This window comes from Sander lucioperca, chromosome 7 (assembly GCF_008315115.2).
Source record: "Sander lucioperca isolate FBNREF2018 chromosome 7, SLUC_FBN_1.2, whole genome shotgun sequence".
NCBI classification, from domain to species: domain Eukaryota; kingdom Metazoa; phylum Chordata; class Actinopteri; order Perciformes; family Percidae; genus Sander; species Sander lucioperca.
The window spans coordinates 14,937,207-14,951,897 of NC_050179.1; the positions used below are offsets into that span (position 1 = coordinate 14,937,207).

General features: G+C 43.4%; 1 protein-coding gene across 6 annotated transcripts in view; it reads left to right on the forward strand.

Annotated features, from left to right (window-relative positions):
* frmd4a (FERM domain containing 4A) overlaps window positions 1-14,691 on the forward strand; it is a 106,883-nt gene that overhangs the window by 34,645 nt on the left and 57,547 nt on the right. For 2 of the 6 annotated variants that reach the window (XM_031293460.2, XM_031293461.2), the window contains exon 1: window positions 10,818-11,270. The exons of 3 other annotated variants lie outside the window; for them this stretch is intronic. In XM_031293460.2, the coding sequence (XP_031149320.1) occupies window positions 11,178-11,270 (93 nt within the window). In that variant the 5' untranslated portion in view covers window positions 10,818-11,177. Of the gene's footprint in view, window positions 1-2,552; window positions 3,098-10,817; window positions 11,271-14,691 lie in introns of those variants that run through there. One more of the 6 variants, XM_031293462.2, reaches the window with a different exon arrangement.

Sequence of the window (14,691 nt, forward strand, 5' to 3'; positions counted from 1 at the left end):
GCTGTTCAGAATCAGCTTTATTGGCCAGAGTTTGCGTAAACAAACAAGGAATTTGACTCTGGTTAATCTTTGCTCTCAAAGTACAACACTCACTTAACATATAAAGAATAAAAACAGAAAGGACAGTACGAAATATAAAAAAGATTACTGTTAAGTATACAGTATAACAATACAATAGAATTTACAAATTTACAAGAAATATACAATAACAATTGAAGAGAAACTCCCTCTCTTGTGTAAATGAGGAATGTGTTTGTAAGCACATGCGAGTGTCCCCTATATGTGTGTGATGGAACATAATGTGTTGTTTGTTTCTGCGTATTATGCAAAGAGGGGAGGTGATCTTCTGCTCTCTCTGCAATGACTGTTGTAAACATTGTACCAACGATTCATTCCTCTACCTTCACACACACACACTGGATTCTACACAGAAATCTGGGTTTTAACCCTAGCTGTGCTAAGGAGTCACACTGGGACATGCTGTCCTGTGTCGCCTCTCTGTTGGGGGCTAAGCTCCTCACTAATGACGAATGCTGGTCTAGATAGGCTAAATGCTGCTCTCAACACTCTTCACTGCATTCAGACTCCACGTGCCACCTGCTTCACAAGTCTTAGTAGCCATATACTGTCCATCTTCACCATGCTGGAAGGTATTTATAATACATGAGCGGCATGCAGATGAGAATTAGAGGGATATTCTGAGTTACTAATGGTGGGGTGTTACATATTCACATCATGGCAGCATTAGGAGAGAATTCAGGATAACAGTGAGGCCTCCTGAGGGCAAACAAATCACTGATGGATCTGTGCACTCTATCTTTAACACCCAGTGACGTGTATTATGGTGAACGTATGCATGTGTTTGTGTGTGTGTGTGTGTGTGTGTGTGTGTGTGTGTGTGTGTGTGTGTGTGTGTGTGTGTGTGTGTGTGTGTGTGTGTGTCACAGAATCCCGGGTGTGCAATACACTTGGTCACACCCCAGTGCTCCTGACCACAGAGTTGACGTGAGGACTGATGAGCGGCTGATCCAGCCGACCCCACCCCCAACATAGGTCAGAGGGCAAAGGTCATTGGTACTCTGGGTCTGTACGGTTTAGGAAGAGGGCAGGAGAGAGAGACAAGATTGAGAGGGATGTGTCTGAGACTCAGTGGGGCTGAGAAAGAGAAAGAGAGATGAAGAAAGAAGAGAGAAGAGACAGAGGTGTGAAAGGGGTTTGATTTGGAGAGAAAGGAAGAGGTGTGACCATTTAGTTAGACCATTACAATACTTTGGTTCAAGGAGAACAATGTAGTCTTGTGTAAAAAACTGCTCACTGAATTAGTAATTTGCATGGTTACTCTTGGTTCTTTGCAGGAACCTTATGTGCTAAATGGTCAGTGTGTCCCTTTAAGGAAAAATGTGATTCTATGACTACAGAGCCAGTCCTTTCACCACACTGTCAGTCAAAATGCTTTGGCAAAAACAGTCAAGGAAATCCTCAGTAACCAGCATCATATATTACTAATAAACTAAATCACTAATACACTTAAAATAAACCAGCCCTGACTCCTAAAATTGTAAAGGATGGCAGAGAAATCTGATCACTAACCAGTTGCATGGTCAGGTTTTCCTGCAGTACCTCCTGTTCCCCAAGTAACTTGGTTACTTTGGTGCATGCAAATGTAGTTTGTGTCTCCGTCCTTAAAACTTGTTACTGTATTCAGTCATATCCTGTTTGTTGGGACAGCCCAGCTAAACTCACTCTCCCCCTTACACCCCACTGTCTGACTCAGTCTCTCTGTTTCTTTCTTTCTCTGAGTCTGGTTAACACAGAGAAAACGGGGGGTACATTCCACCAGCGTTTGCCAGAAAAACAAAAACAACCCCTCTCCATGGAGCGTCCCACCAACATCCGTCGTCCCCCTGTTTCCCTTCTACTTCCCTTCCTCCCTCACTGAATCATTTCCCCTCTGCTCTGCTTCACCCTTATTTCCCCTCCCACCCCTCTCCTTCCCAACCAGCCCTCTACCCCACATGCCCTGTCTCCTGCAACCCCCACGCACCCCTCCCCATCACTGTTACATAAGCTTCCAGTCATAGATCCAGGGCCATATCGCTGTTGTTTTCCCCCTGTGTGTCTATTGGAGCCTCAGCATCCAGGGCCAGCCGTTAATGAGCCCCCTACAAAGGCCCATTGATGAGAGGCCCAGTGTGAGAGAGGATGACCCCAGCCAAGAGCACCCAGAACTGGGCATCAGCTGCCCTAGGCTCTCCCTCCACACAAAGACATCCACTGTGGACAGGGACCTGAAAGGGCATAGAGAAAAACAAGGAGAGAGAAAGTGGAAAAAGAGGGAGGAGATGTCCTGTTCAAACAACTTAGAGAATGTGAGATAGAAAGATATAAATAAAAAAAAATTAAACAGATGTATGACTTCATCACATAGTAGTTGATTATCTGACTATTAGCTTATGCTTCTTCCTCCTCCTCCTCTGTGAATCTTCTGAACAGTGAGACCCACCCTCTGCCCTCCCTCTGCCAGGGAGTCTTTATCTCACCCATGGATCATAACTCAGATCTGAAGAGGGGACTACAAGGCTCTAGTTTGTCACAAATCCAAGCCATAGGGTTGATTAAAGGAGCGACCGAAGCACTTTGAGGGGACCCCCCCCCCCCACTCTTTTTTGGAAAGATTTGGAGCACTAACTGGAATCCCGACGGTTTTCAGAGCCAAGTTTAGTGGAGATTGACACGCTTGGTTATCATATTTGGACTACAACTGGTCTTTTGGGAAGCTGTCTTGGATGGCGAATGAGAGGAGAATGTGGACATATTAGGCTGGACTGTTAGAAGCTGTCATGGTACGATCAGTTGAAGAATTGGGATGTTATATGACTGACATGGCTTAACTACTTCCTTTAAGTCATCTGTCAGTATCCCATGGTTACACCTAAGAAGATATAGAGTTTGAGTCCTTGTTGAGAGCTTTCAATATTGTCGAAAAAATCTTTATTATTTTCCGTGGTGTTTTTTTTGGATCAGCTGAAGGATGACTCTTGCAGCACGGCTCGAGGACTTAGAGGTGACCCTGGAGCACATGCTTATGGATGTCTTTGTAAGTTTTCTCACTCTCTTTTGGTGTAAATTTGGTTTTTAAAATGCATTTGTCTTTCGTCTTCTCTCTGTGTGACCTCTCTGGTCCATAATTACAGTTGGAGACCCGAGGCCAGCATATGTCTCTTTCCAGATGCTCTCTCATTAATTGGCACCAAAAAAAAAACATGCTGTTTAGAAGTCAAACTCTCTGCAGAGGGAGAGTTAGGGAATAAACTGGCTGACCAGGAATGTAACCTGGACTGCATGGCCAATACATGACTCAACACAGGGTTAGCCCACTGAGTTAAGACTTTAGGAATGTTAACTCAGCATGTGAGGAGCATTGATCCAACTGAACTCCAAAGTATTACATCTAGGTACTGGGCTTACTTGTGCTTTCCATGGTCTGCAGCCTTCATATTTATCTGCATGTAGCCATAAATCTTTTGATTAGGAAGGAATGAAATCTCCAAGTGAAGGAAGTGAGGATTGAGAGTGAGGAAATGAGGGATGAAAGAGGAATAAGAACGAGAAGTAAAGTCTGATGGATGTGATCGTCAGGTTTCCATTGCCCGTGACGCTTGGTTAGAGGTAGATTACTCAGGCTCCTGTGGTTTACAAAGCATTCACGCTGTGGGAATAAAAAAAATTGCTCTACATTGCATCCCGGCTCAGGCACACAGATACACAAACGTGTCCTCACACACATTTAAATACAATAGCATGCAGTCACACATGCAGTTTACCTCTGCAGACACACACATACATTGTAAATACGAGACGTCAGAATCCCTGGTTGCTTTGATCTGCCGGCTGCTGTAATGACTTTGGTCGTTAAGCTGCTGTTTCCCTTTAACGTTGTTTACAGGCACAGGCATCTGTTGGAGGAAACAGTAATCTGTCCTTCCCCGAGATATACTTTGCTTTCAATGAACACTGTCAGTACTCACTACACCGCTGCAGGGGCATCCATGTCACCGACATATGTGGATATGTGCTTCCTAAATCCATCAATCTATTTTGGAGATTTGGTCATTTTCATATATCCAATAGGTGATTTATGACTGAAGCAATAACGATAAGTGTTTGTGGCCAGAACAGCATTTGGATTATTCATGCGTGTCATGTGGGATGGAAAAATGGGAGTCAGGAAAATGCTTCCGTCCTCTACATTTCCTCTCAGCATCCTAATTAGACTGCTTATTTATTTATTTCTATAATTGCTGGAAGAGGCTGGAAAACAGAGGGTTATCTGGCCACTTTGCATACTTAAATGAGAAATATTCAAATCGCCTACACCCTTTCCATGCTGCTTGCATACTGAACGTGCATATGGCAATGCATGTGTACATCCAACACACGCACACACACACACACACACACACACACACACACACACACACACACATGTTAAGATGAGCTAAGAAGAGGCCTATTTCAGTGAACCATCAAATAAAGGCAGGGTGAATTAAATACTTTGATGGCAAGGCTTACCAGCAGCAGACGTTGTGTCTTGGATTAGGCATCTAATGTTATTGAAAACATTTTGTCAGAGTGTTCCAAAACAGGAGACCAACAGTAATATAGGCTATAATATATATTGAAGGGTTAAACTTTTCTGTCTGTGTGAATTAACCCAGCAGTGAGCAAAGACAGGGGTCGTTAGAGGAATATTAAGGGTCATTAGAATAATGACAGTGCTTCTCCATCCTCCAGCAGAGATGGACCTCCAGAGCCCTATCTATGATGCTCATTGGCTTGGAGCAGCAGCTGAGTGCGCAGCTATTTTCATTAGCACAGCAGCGCATATGAATGATTCAGGAAAGCCGAGAGGATCCGGGGCAACAAAGTTCCTTTGCAACCTATTTTACTACTAGAAAAGGAGGTTACTATTTTGTCGCCCTGATTGCTCGCAGGAAACTGGAGTCGAAGCGAGAGTCATTTGTAGACTTGTAGATTTTTCAGGTCAACACTTTTATTTCCTCTGCATTCAAGACCACTCATAGATTTAAAGCACAAAATAAAGACTGGTGGCCGGTTAGTTCAGTTGGTAGAGCGGGCGCACATATGCATAGGTTTGTTCCTCGACGCACAAGGTCCAGGGTTCTCCCCTTTCATATCTCAGCCAATCAATAAAGGCAGAAATGCCCAAAAAATAAATTACAAAAAAACAACAATAAAAAGCACATGACTGCACACAACATGGTTACAAAGTCAGCCTACTGTACCAGCTTAGAATTGAGAAATATAGCACGAAAATCCATCAATGCTGTTCATATTAACTCGTATTTTCAAAAAACACGGCACTGCCATTGTCACAAAGGCAAGGGAAATTTTAAAATAGCAACCCCCCGCCCTGCCAAAAAATTAAATGTCTTTTAGAAGAGAAATGTCTATTCATTTTAGAGGAAATATAAAAAAATAAAATAGCAATCATCTGTGTGACTATATAGCTTGAGTTCCATAACATTTGTTCGTTCACATAGCAATGAACATAGCATCTCTGCCACATACACAAGACCCTTTGAAGGTATCTGGTGATTGGATTTTTTTTCTGGCTGCTGTAAAATGTCAGTTTGTGGCGTCACATCAGCTCCTTGCAAAGCTGCTGTGTATTGTGTTGCTGGTCCGCAGAGCTATGTGAGCTGCGGGGGGAGGACAGGACAGGGAGAGATATGGCAGCTCCTCTTTCAGATTCTGCCTCACGGTCTCTCACAAAGGCTGACAGTTACGTCAGGAAATGTAGCGACGACTTGATTAAAAATGCATTCGAACCTTGTGTAGTTTAATTGAATCTCCTCCTCGTGCACCCCACAAACGTCTCCAGCCCCCACAGTCCTCTCCCCCAACATCCTCATCGCCTTTATGATGCAGGCCTGGAGGCAGAGCTAAACTTCCCCTCTCTCACTCTTCTTCCTCCCAGGCCTCTCGTTTTCTCCTCCATCCCCCTCACCCTCCTCTGACAGAGGAAGATCTCAGCTGGATGGGATTGTTTCCATCGCAGCTGTACCGCTCTGCTCTGCTCTGCTCTGCTCTGCTCTTTTCAGCACTGTCTGCTCTCTTTCCAGCAGCGATAAAGCAGTAGTTCATCTTCGGGAGAACTGGTCTGCCACAAAGGGCCTGTAGTCTGTAAGAGCATTAATTCTGCCAGGAGAGCAAACACTGTGACTTAACCGATACTCTCTCCACATTGTGTCACTGTATTGTACGTTATGTGTGTGTCTATGTGCATGGCGCGTAACCTATTCTCCAGCATACTCTTCTCTTTTGACTGTGCTACTGTAGATGGGTTGTGTTCAGATAGAGGCCATTGACTGGGTGTATTATGTGTGACCATTCGGTTATGTAATGGGTGTGTCCTCTGCCCAGTGATAAAATTGTTAAATTATAGCAAGCTGAGCTCTTCCATCTATCTCCCTCCCTCACTCTCTCTGTCTCTTTCTCCTCTCTTCCTCTACATCTCTCACTTTCTTGCTTTTCCTCTCTCTCCACCAAGCAGTTGTCATCCCGTCTACATTAATCTGATAGTGGTAATGATCGGTATGAGACCGGAGTCACAGTGTCAAGTCCTGTCAGGACCAAGGCATAACTTTTAAGAAATCTCAAAGCCTTTTCTCTACATCCTTACCCTGCTTGTCCTTTTTTTATTGATTCTTTTTCAGGCATTTTTGCCTTTATTTGATACCAGATAGAAAACGAGGGGAGAGATAAGGGGGTGGCATGCAACAAAGGTCCCCTGCCAGAATCTAACTGGGGAAGTTGTGTTATATGCTATGCTTTGGTATACCCAACCGTCCGATTTTTCAAGGCTATGCCTGTATTCTATATTTTATTGTTACCAAATCAAATAATAAGACCAAAACAACATTATTTAGTCTATTAATATGTATTGACTTTCCTACTCTGTCTGTGGCATTCAACCCTGAGCTCATTCATTCATACTGAAGACGTGAATCTTTAAAAACAGTTCACAAATATGCATGTTTCCTAAAAAAGTTTTTTTTTTTTTTTTTTTTTTTTTTTTTTTTGGAAAACATTACCAAACAGGAGTAGATTGTGTATTAATTAATGACTATTTTCAGTCGTGGATTAATCTTAGTCTTGGTCTTTGCAAAAAATATAGAACTAAAGAAATATAGAACAGAGTAACACATTCTGTGTTATTATACAAAGTTCTGGGAAAACTTTAGTTTCCTCCATAATATAAATGAAATTAAATAATATAGTCAAATTTACCAGATGTGTCTCATTTTCTTGCCTCATGAGTCTCCACTCTGACTGCAGAATCACCCGAATAAATAGAGAAAAGACAATCATCATAAACTTTATCCATTTTTTTATGCGCACACCCATAAACTAATCAGCTATTATCATTCAGCCTTTAATTCCTGTCGTATGCATGGCCCAGAGTCTGATGGTGACTGGCCCAGCACATGCAGAGGCTTTCCAGTGGACTTGGGTGTATAATTGAGAAGCCTTGTATGCTGTTCACTGGTGCAAATTGCACATCCAGCGCCCCATTCAAGTCTTTTGCTTCCCTCATAACAGAGACAGACTACTGATTGGCCCATTGGAATGATATATTCTAATTCCATTTAGGCATGAATGACTGTATAATGGCAGTGTATGTGTGAATGTGGACTGCACCCAGACAAAGACAGAGTTTTTTTTCTCAAGCCAATGTCTACGCACCACATCAGGGTACAAACATTCAAAGATGGACGTGATTTTCCAGTCTGTCTACATTCCATTGGTGCCACTGTCTGAAATTGTAATCATTTTGATAGACACACAAGCAGATATGCAGTATGTGCACACACCCAAACACAGTCACCTCCCAGCGGGTTGAGCAGATGTTGTGCTGAGCGACACGGCTTGTCCAGGACAACCTGTCCCCGTGCTCCACCAAATCTCTCCGAAACATAAACACGTCCCAGTTTTCACAATGAGTCACACAAATGTCCCTGTTTTCTGATAATCTTTCAGCCTCTCAGTTACCTTTCTGAACATGTAAAAGTGTTTCCCAGGCCTTCTCACACAGACACTGCTGAGGGGATGATAATTGAAGTGGATGCTCCCCTGTGGAGAAGTCATTATGATTGGTTCTGGCCTGATGAAGGGTGGGAGGGCCCACTTTCTGCTCATCTCACTCTCATGAGATAGAGGAAAAACAACACTAGCATACACTTAGAAGCACAGACAGAAGCGCACAGTGAGAAATGAATTGAGTTATGCTATCAGGGTGGTATTGTTTAGATATACAGTATAATCTGTGTTTTCTGTGCAATGGCGCTGAAACTCAACCCTTTGTAATTTGTGGAGTCTTGTAACATAAACATTCAACCCCCTCCTTCACTGCCTGGGATGGGGAGAGAGTCCAGCTAGAGGGCATTTCCATAAACACCACCCACACAAACACACACACACACACACACACACACACACACACACACACACACACACGCACACACACACAAACACACACACACACACACACAGTGAGGAGCGGGACCGAAGGGATGAGTCAGACAGCCGTGGGCAGAGGCTGGCTGGGTTATCAGGGTAAATTAATGCGTAACAATGCCAACGGTCTACAATTGAGAACCATTGCTTCTTATTATTACAAATACAGACAAAGACTACGCAGACAAACACACACACTAAACACACAGTAGAAATAAAACCCAGACAGTCTAGGCGCTTTGTTTGCACCTCCCTCATTAGCATCTCTCATAACCAGGTAGTGATCTTCTGTCTTTCTCTTCTTTGTCTCGCTCCTTCTCTCTTTTGTTATATGCAGGTTTGTTGGAAATGTATTAATAGCTGTTAGTTCATTTTGAGGACAGTTGGTGTGAACTGATCCAGCACAGAGAGGCAGAATCTCCCAGCTTTTTGCCAGATTTTTGTATGTTTATGCCTCATTATGTATGCAGTTTTGCACTTCACATATTTTTATTAAGTGCAAATCCCATTTGCCTTTATTTCTGCATGCTTGTTGACTGAAATGGGTCATTGTGCATCCAGCCTGAGGCATCAAGAATAACAAGATTGTTTTTTGTTTCTTTTCCTCCTGTCAAGACAAGGGCTTATCACCTCACTGGATTTGAGGCAGTGGAATTTTAAAAATCTCAAAAGTAAAAAAAAAATAATAATAATAAAAAAAAAAAAAGAGAGAGAGTAGGAGGAGAACAAACGAACACAAACCATACTTAAACTGTTCAATTAGGAGAGTGTATTGTCATCTCCCTGTCAAGGTATCATACGAGCCTACTTTGAAAGCAGCGAGATTTGTCTCCTGAATCAGCAGTGGCTGTTAATCTCTGTCATCGCGATCTGAATTAACATCAAACGCACACATCGCACAGAGTACCAGGAACAGGGCAAAGATAAATGAATTCTGTCTTTTGGATCCCTGTTCAGTTATTCCAGTGTGTCATCTGCAAGACCTGGATGTCTGCAAACTAAGTTTATAAATAGCCCTCTGATATTTCTCATGTAGGCCACAGTCACTCACACACTGATGTGGGCTAGGGTATTGAATAAATAATGCTTACTGGGGATTACCACTGCAGATGATTTTTCCTGTATGCTTGCCATGCGGCTTTAGCACAATGTGTGTATGTGTATATGTGTGTCTATGAAAGTGTGACATATACAGTATCATGTCACTAAAGCCGGCACTGGTCCCCACTTAAAGAAATGATATAGTGGATGGAAAAGGCTTGTTTGTTTGCTCATTTTGACTGGTGGCTTTAATCTGATTTCATACCCTGTGACCCAAGATCAAATCACCTCATAACTGATAATACCAAGCTAAATCATACTGGTTATAATATAATGCTGCTGGCTTACAATAGCTAGCTAGCCCATACAAGACGTTAGCTGTTTAATGCGTGAACCTACTGTAGCCTACATGTATGTGTGCATATGTGCAAAGCGAACATCTGTGTATGCCTACATATGTGTGTGCATGTGTGTTGATCCACTTAAGTTAATCACCTGGCAGTTGAGTATTGATGTGCAGAGGCAAACAGAGCTTAGCGGTGAGTGATGATGAGAATATGACAGTAAGTCACTAGGTGCAGCTGTAACTCATGAGTCCAATAGCTTTAATGGACATGTAAAGACCACCGTGGTGGAAACAGAGGACTGACTCAGCTCTCCGTGGCTGCAGCCATCATGATAGAAGACCTCTGCTGGAGCCTCGCAGCTAAAAGTCCACAACTGTCACAGCTTTGTGAAAAAAATTCAGGCCGATTTCCACACTTTTCTGCATGCAGACGATGAACCAAGTGATAGGATGATCAATATCTGCATGCATGAGCATTGTGCATGGATGTGTGTGTGTGTGTGTGTGTGTGTGTGTGTGTGTGTGTGTGTATTCCCCCTTTGTGTCCTCGTCCAGACAGTGCAGGGAGAGAAAGCTGGATGTGGGATTTCAAAGATAATCTCCCTACCAGATGGCAAAACATCCCATATTCCTTTTGAGGTTCCCCACGTGATCCCCTGTAAGGGCCGTGTGTGTGTGTGTGTGTGTGTGTGTGTGTGTGTGTGTGTGTGTGTGTGTGTGTGTATGTGGATGGTGGGGGGTATATATCCCCACACACAATTATTATTGGATCACGTGACACAAGCGCGTATGCTAATAACCGCCGTAACGTCACATTAATCCAGTGACCTGGTTAAGCCCCCAACTGAAGGAAGTGAGTGTGGGAGGCAGGGAGGGGGAGCTGCCAGAGCCGGAGAGAAGAGAGTGGAGAAGAGAGAGGAAAGACAAAGCGCGCTCCCTCTCCCTCTACACTCTCTCTCCTCCTGAGCGGCAGAGTGGAGCTGAGCAGAGCAGAATGGGAAGTGTTTCAACACAGAGGGAAATAGAAGAAGAGAGAGGCACATAGGACCAGTGTGGGGCTGCTATACCCACACACACACACACACACACACACACCACTAATATCACACACTTCTTTCCTCGTACACACCCACGCGCATAGCTCGCGTGAACCCTGGCTGCCAGGCTGGACGGGACGGAGAGGACACCCACCTCACACACTCGCACACATGCTCGCACACCCACGGACACACACACTCTGGAGCGTACTATGGTGGTTCAGGGAGCCGTGACGCCCGGGAGAACCCGCCGGATGATGCTTAAGCTGCCGGTGGGGACTCTACGGAGGAACAGTGGAGAGAGGGTAAGACACAAAACTTCCCTCAATTCCTCTTTTACACTTTCTCCCTTCTTCTCTGACTCCCTCCTCTCTGAGACTGTGTCTTGCCGTACTGTACTGTAAATGGGATTTAAAAAGGTTCTTGGCTAATCCAGGGGATGGTATTAGATTTGAATTGGTGGAAGGCAAGTCAAGAGCAAAGCTTTTAATCTCCACAGTGGACAATACTTCTCCGTGTTTCTCTGTCTGTCAGTCCGAGTCTGTCAATCTTTCCAGAGCTCAGTCTGTCTCTGCTAATGTATTCAACTGCAGTCCTCGGATTTCAAGGTTACAGGGAAGTCTCACTGTGGGAGAGCTGTCTTTGAGTGCAGCTTGTTTGCCTGTCACTGTCAACGCAAATGAACTGACTTGAGGCATGAGTTAGCTTCCTTTCATCAAGCAAAGCCACACATAGTCTCGCCTTCAGCGTGGTTTAAAGTGCTGGATCCTGTCCTGCCCGAGCTTTCCTGCCAGGTATCAGAAGCTTCAGTGTTTATGTGTCTGTGTGAATCTGGTGTGTGTGTGTGCTGACGGCAGAAGATAATAGTTTTCCAGCTAAGCTCAAGACGTGGAATGTGTGTTGCAAAGTTACCCTTTATTTCAGTTGTAAAGACAAGCTGTAACCTGCCAGGTGATTCACCTCTTACACTCCTCCACGAAGTTGTTTACACCACGAGAAAGCTGAAAAGAAAGTAGCACTCAAGTTTGCAGCTGTGCCTGTATTTGTGTGTGCGATTCCCCATTGCATTCATATGGTGATGCACGTCAGCACTCTTTCATGTTGTAAATACAGCAGTATTAAGTGAATCAGATTTAAGTAGAGTGTGTGTGCAGGTGATGAGCGAGCTGGTCTTATGGCTCATCCAAACTGCTTTCCTAAAATCATGAGGCGCTTACAGGATCATACTGAATTGAATTCCATCTCCTTTTTGGAAATCCCAGTCTTCCCACTTGATGTACTGTGACTTTAGTTTCATTAACACGCCTCTTTGAGTGAATGTGACTTCTGAGAGCCGCTGGTCTCTTTGTAGTTCTCTCTTTGATTGAGCGTGTACACAGAGGATACAGTAATACGCACAAGCACACACATGCTGTGCCCATGCTATCATAAATTACACAGAATGGCTTCTATATATTGAATGAAAACAGCTTTCACTTTAATAACCCTGGACATACAGTACATATTTCCAGCCTCTTCAACACAAAAAGAACTGCTATAACCTTCACATCTCCTCACACAAATGCATAAAACACTACGTGGTTCCTTTGCTTCTGTAGTGAAGTTGCACTGAAGTAAACAACTTGAGAGGTCTCAGGCAATATAAATTAGAATTTGTTCTAATACTTTCAGGTCTCATTATCCAAAGACTTCAGGTTGTGTGCCATTCATTTTTTAGTGGATGGAAAACTGATTAACTGTTATCCAATTGGCTGGCTGTCATATTGCTTGATGGGAAGAAACTGAATATTCACTGTCCTTTTCAGAGAAGTAATTGCTACTGGTTGATTAGCTGGTGCCCGTGCACATACACACTCACTCAAATCAACTTCATTAATGGAGAAAAGCTGATTTTCTCACACAAAGGGGGGTCTCTGTCTCCTGATTGCATTCCTTTTTCTCTGCCTCCCATTCTTCTTGCAGCCAGCTGTGTGCAGACAGACTGAAGGGGGATTACTTGTTGTGATTTACATACATTCACTCGCATTATTGTGCTGTTTTGCTGCAAAAAAGGTCTGAATGGATGCATGTTTGTCAGCTTGCTGCGTAAGGTAGTGAATGCATCGGATTTTCAAAATAGCTATCCATCAAATCACACAGGCAGAAAAGTGTTCAATAAATCGACAAAGGTGTTTTTCAAATGAGAATTTAAATCCTCAGACTGACTGATTCCTCTCCTCAGAGATGGCAGGTGAACAAAGCTCAGTGATCGACCAGTTTCTACCCTAGAGGCTCCATAAAGGTTAACTGTCTGTTGGGTTATGACTTTACCTGCCCATGTCATCACTGAGCCACTGAAATACTTCTACACAGATGCAGCTCTGTCCTGCTCTGACTTGCCATGTTAGATAACTCATTGCTTTGTCGTCCAATCTCCACCTTATGCAACTGCGTGAGCTGCATAGAGGAAAAATATTGACAAAATCTTTATCTATAAGCAGCTGACTGAACAGAGGGGAATGTTGTAGTGGAAATGTTTATTTCTGCCAGCTTAAATCCCACTAAATGCATTTTGCACACTTGGCAGCTTAATTTTTCATATCCGGACCTTCACCATTTCCCAGTGAACACGCAGAGGTTTGTGGGTGTGCACTGCCGCTGGCCAAACACTCTTCTCCATAACCATTAGCATAAGTTAACTTGTTAAATCCTCAGACTCGAAAAGATATTTTCAAAATAGATCCTCCAGATTGCTTTTCACCTTCCAGATTGCCCATCTTCTCATCTGTGCCCTGTCACTCATCTAATGCAGATGAATCACCTCACGTCTGTGTCAGTAGTTTCTGATGGATGTGGGTTTCTATCACAGTTAATTGAGTAATATCTACAGGCAGAACATAGACCATCTTTGTTCACGGTCAACAGCATTGACACATCTGAACAAAACATGCCTCGTTAACTCCAGAACAATAGGAGAGGAGGCAAACTTGATTACTCCTCTTTTGCTCAATGAATCACTTTCTTTTCTATACCTCATCCCGTCCTTCTAATCCTCGCTATCGTGGCTCAAATCGTAGCTGTCTTCAGATCTTGACCCGTCATGCTTCTTTATCGCTCATTCCCCCTCTCTCTTGCTCTTGCATACCCTTAATTACAGTAGAAATGGCAACACATGAAAAAAATGTATCAGCGTGGACAAAATGGGAAAAAAGGACTTATAGATCATCCTAAACACTAGGTGTTTACAGTATAATATGATGATAAATTGCACAGTTGGTGTTGACAGTTTAAAACAGCTTCTTTTAGGAATGTTTACTGTTTAGATTAAGGCCTGAATTGGGATTATCCCCCGCCTTTGTTATTTTGCTATCATGTTAAGCTGCTCAGCTCTTTTCTGTGAAATTAAGAACAAAAACAACAAACAAACAAAGGACAGGGCACAAGAAAGAGCGAGACATGCGTGTGCATTTACGTGCGTTCTTTCTTTTTTCTAAACACACGAAAAACATTTCAGATTTGAGGAGGTTGAATCGCTCTCCAAGGAAACATGTTGTTGTCAGGGGCACCGCAGGGGAGCGAGGGTTTAAAGGTGGGAGGGGTGGATCACTGTCGGAGAAGTTCACAAAGACACACATATAGAGACTTAGACACATGCACATGTTCAAAACACACATTCATGAGCGGAATAGGAATGCAAACACACAATAGCACGACTGTAATTTACCACAATAGGCCTGAGAGCTAGAA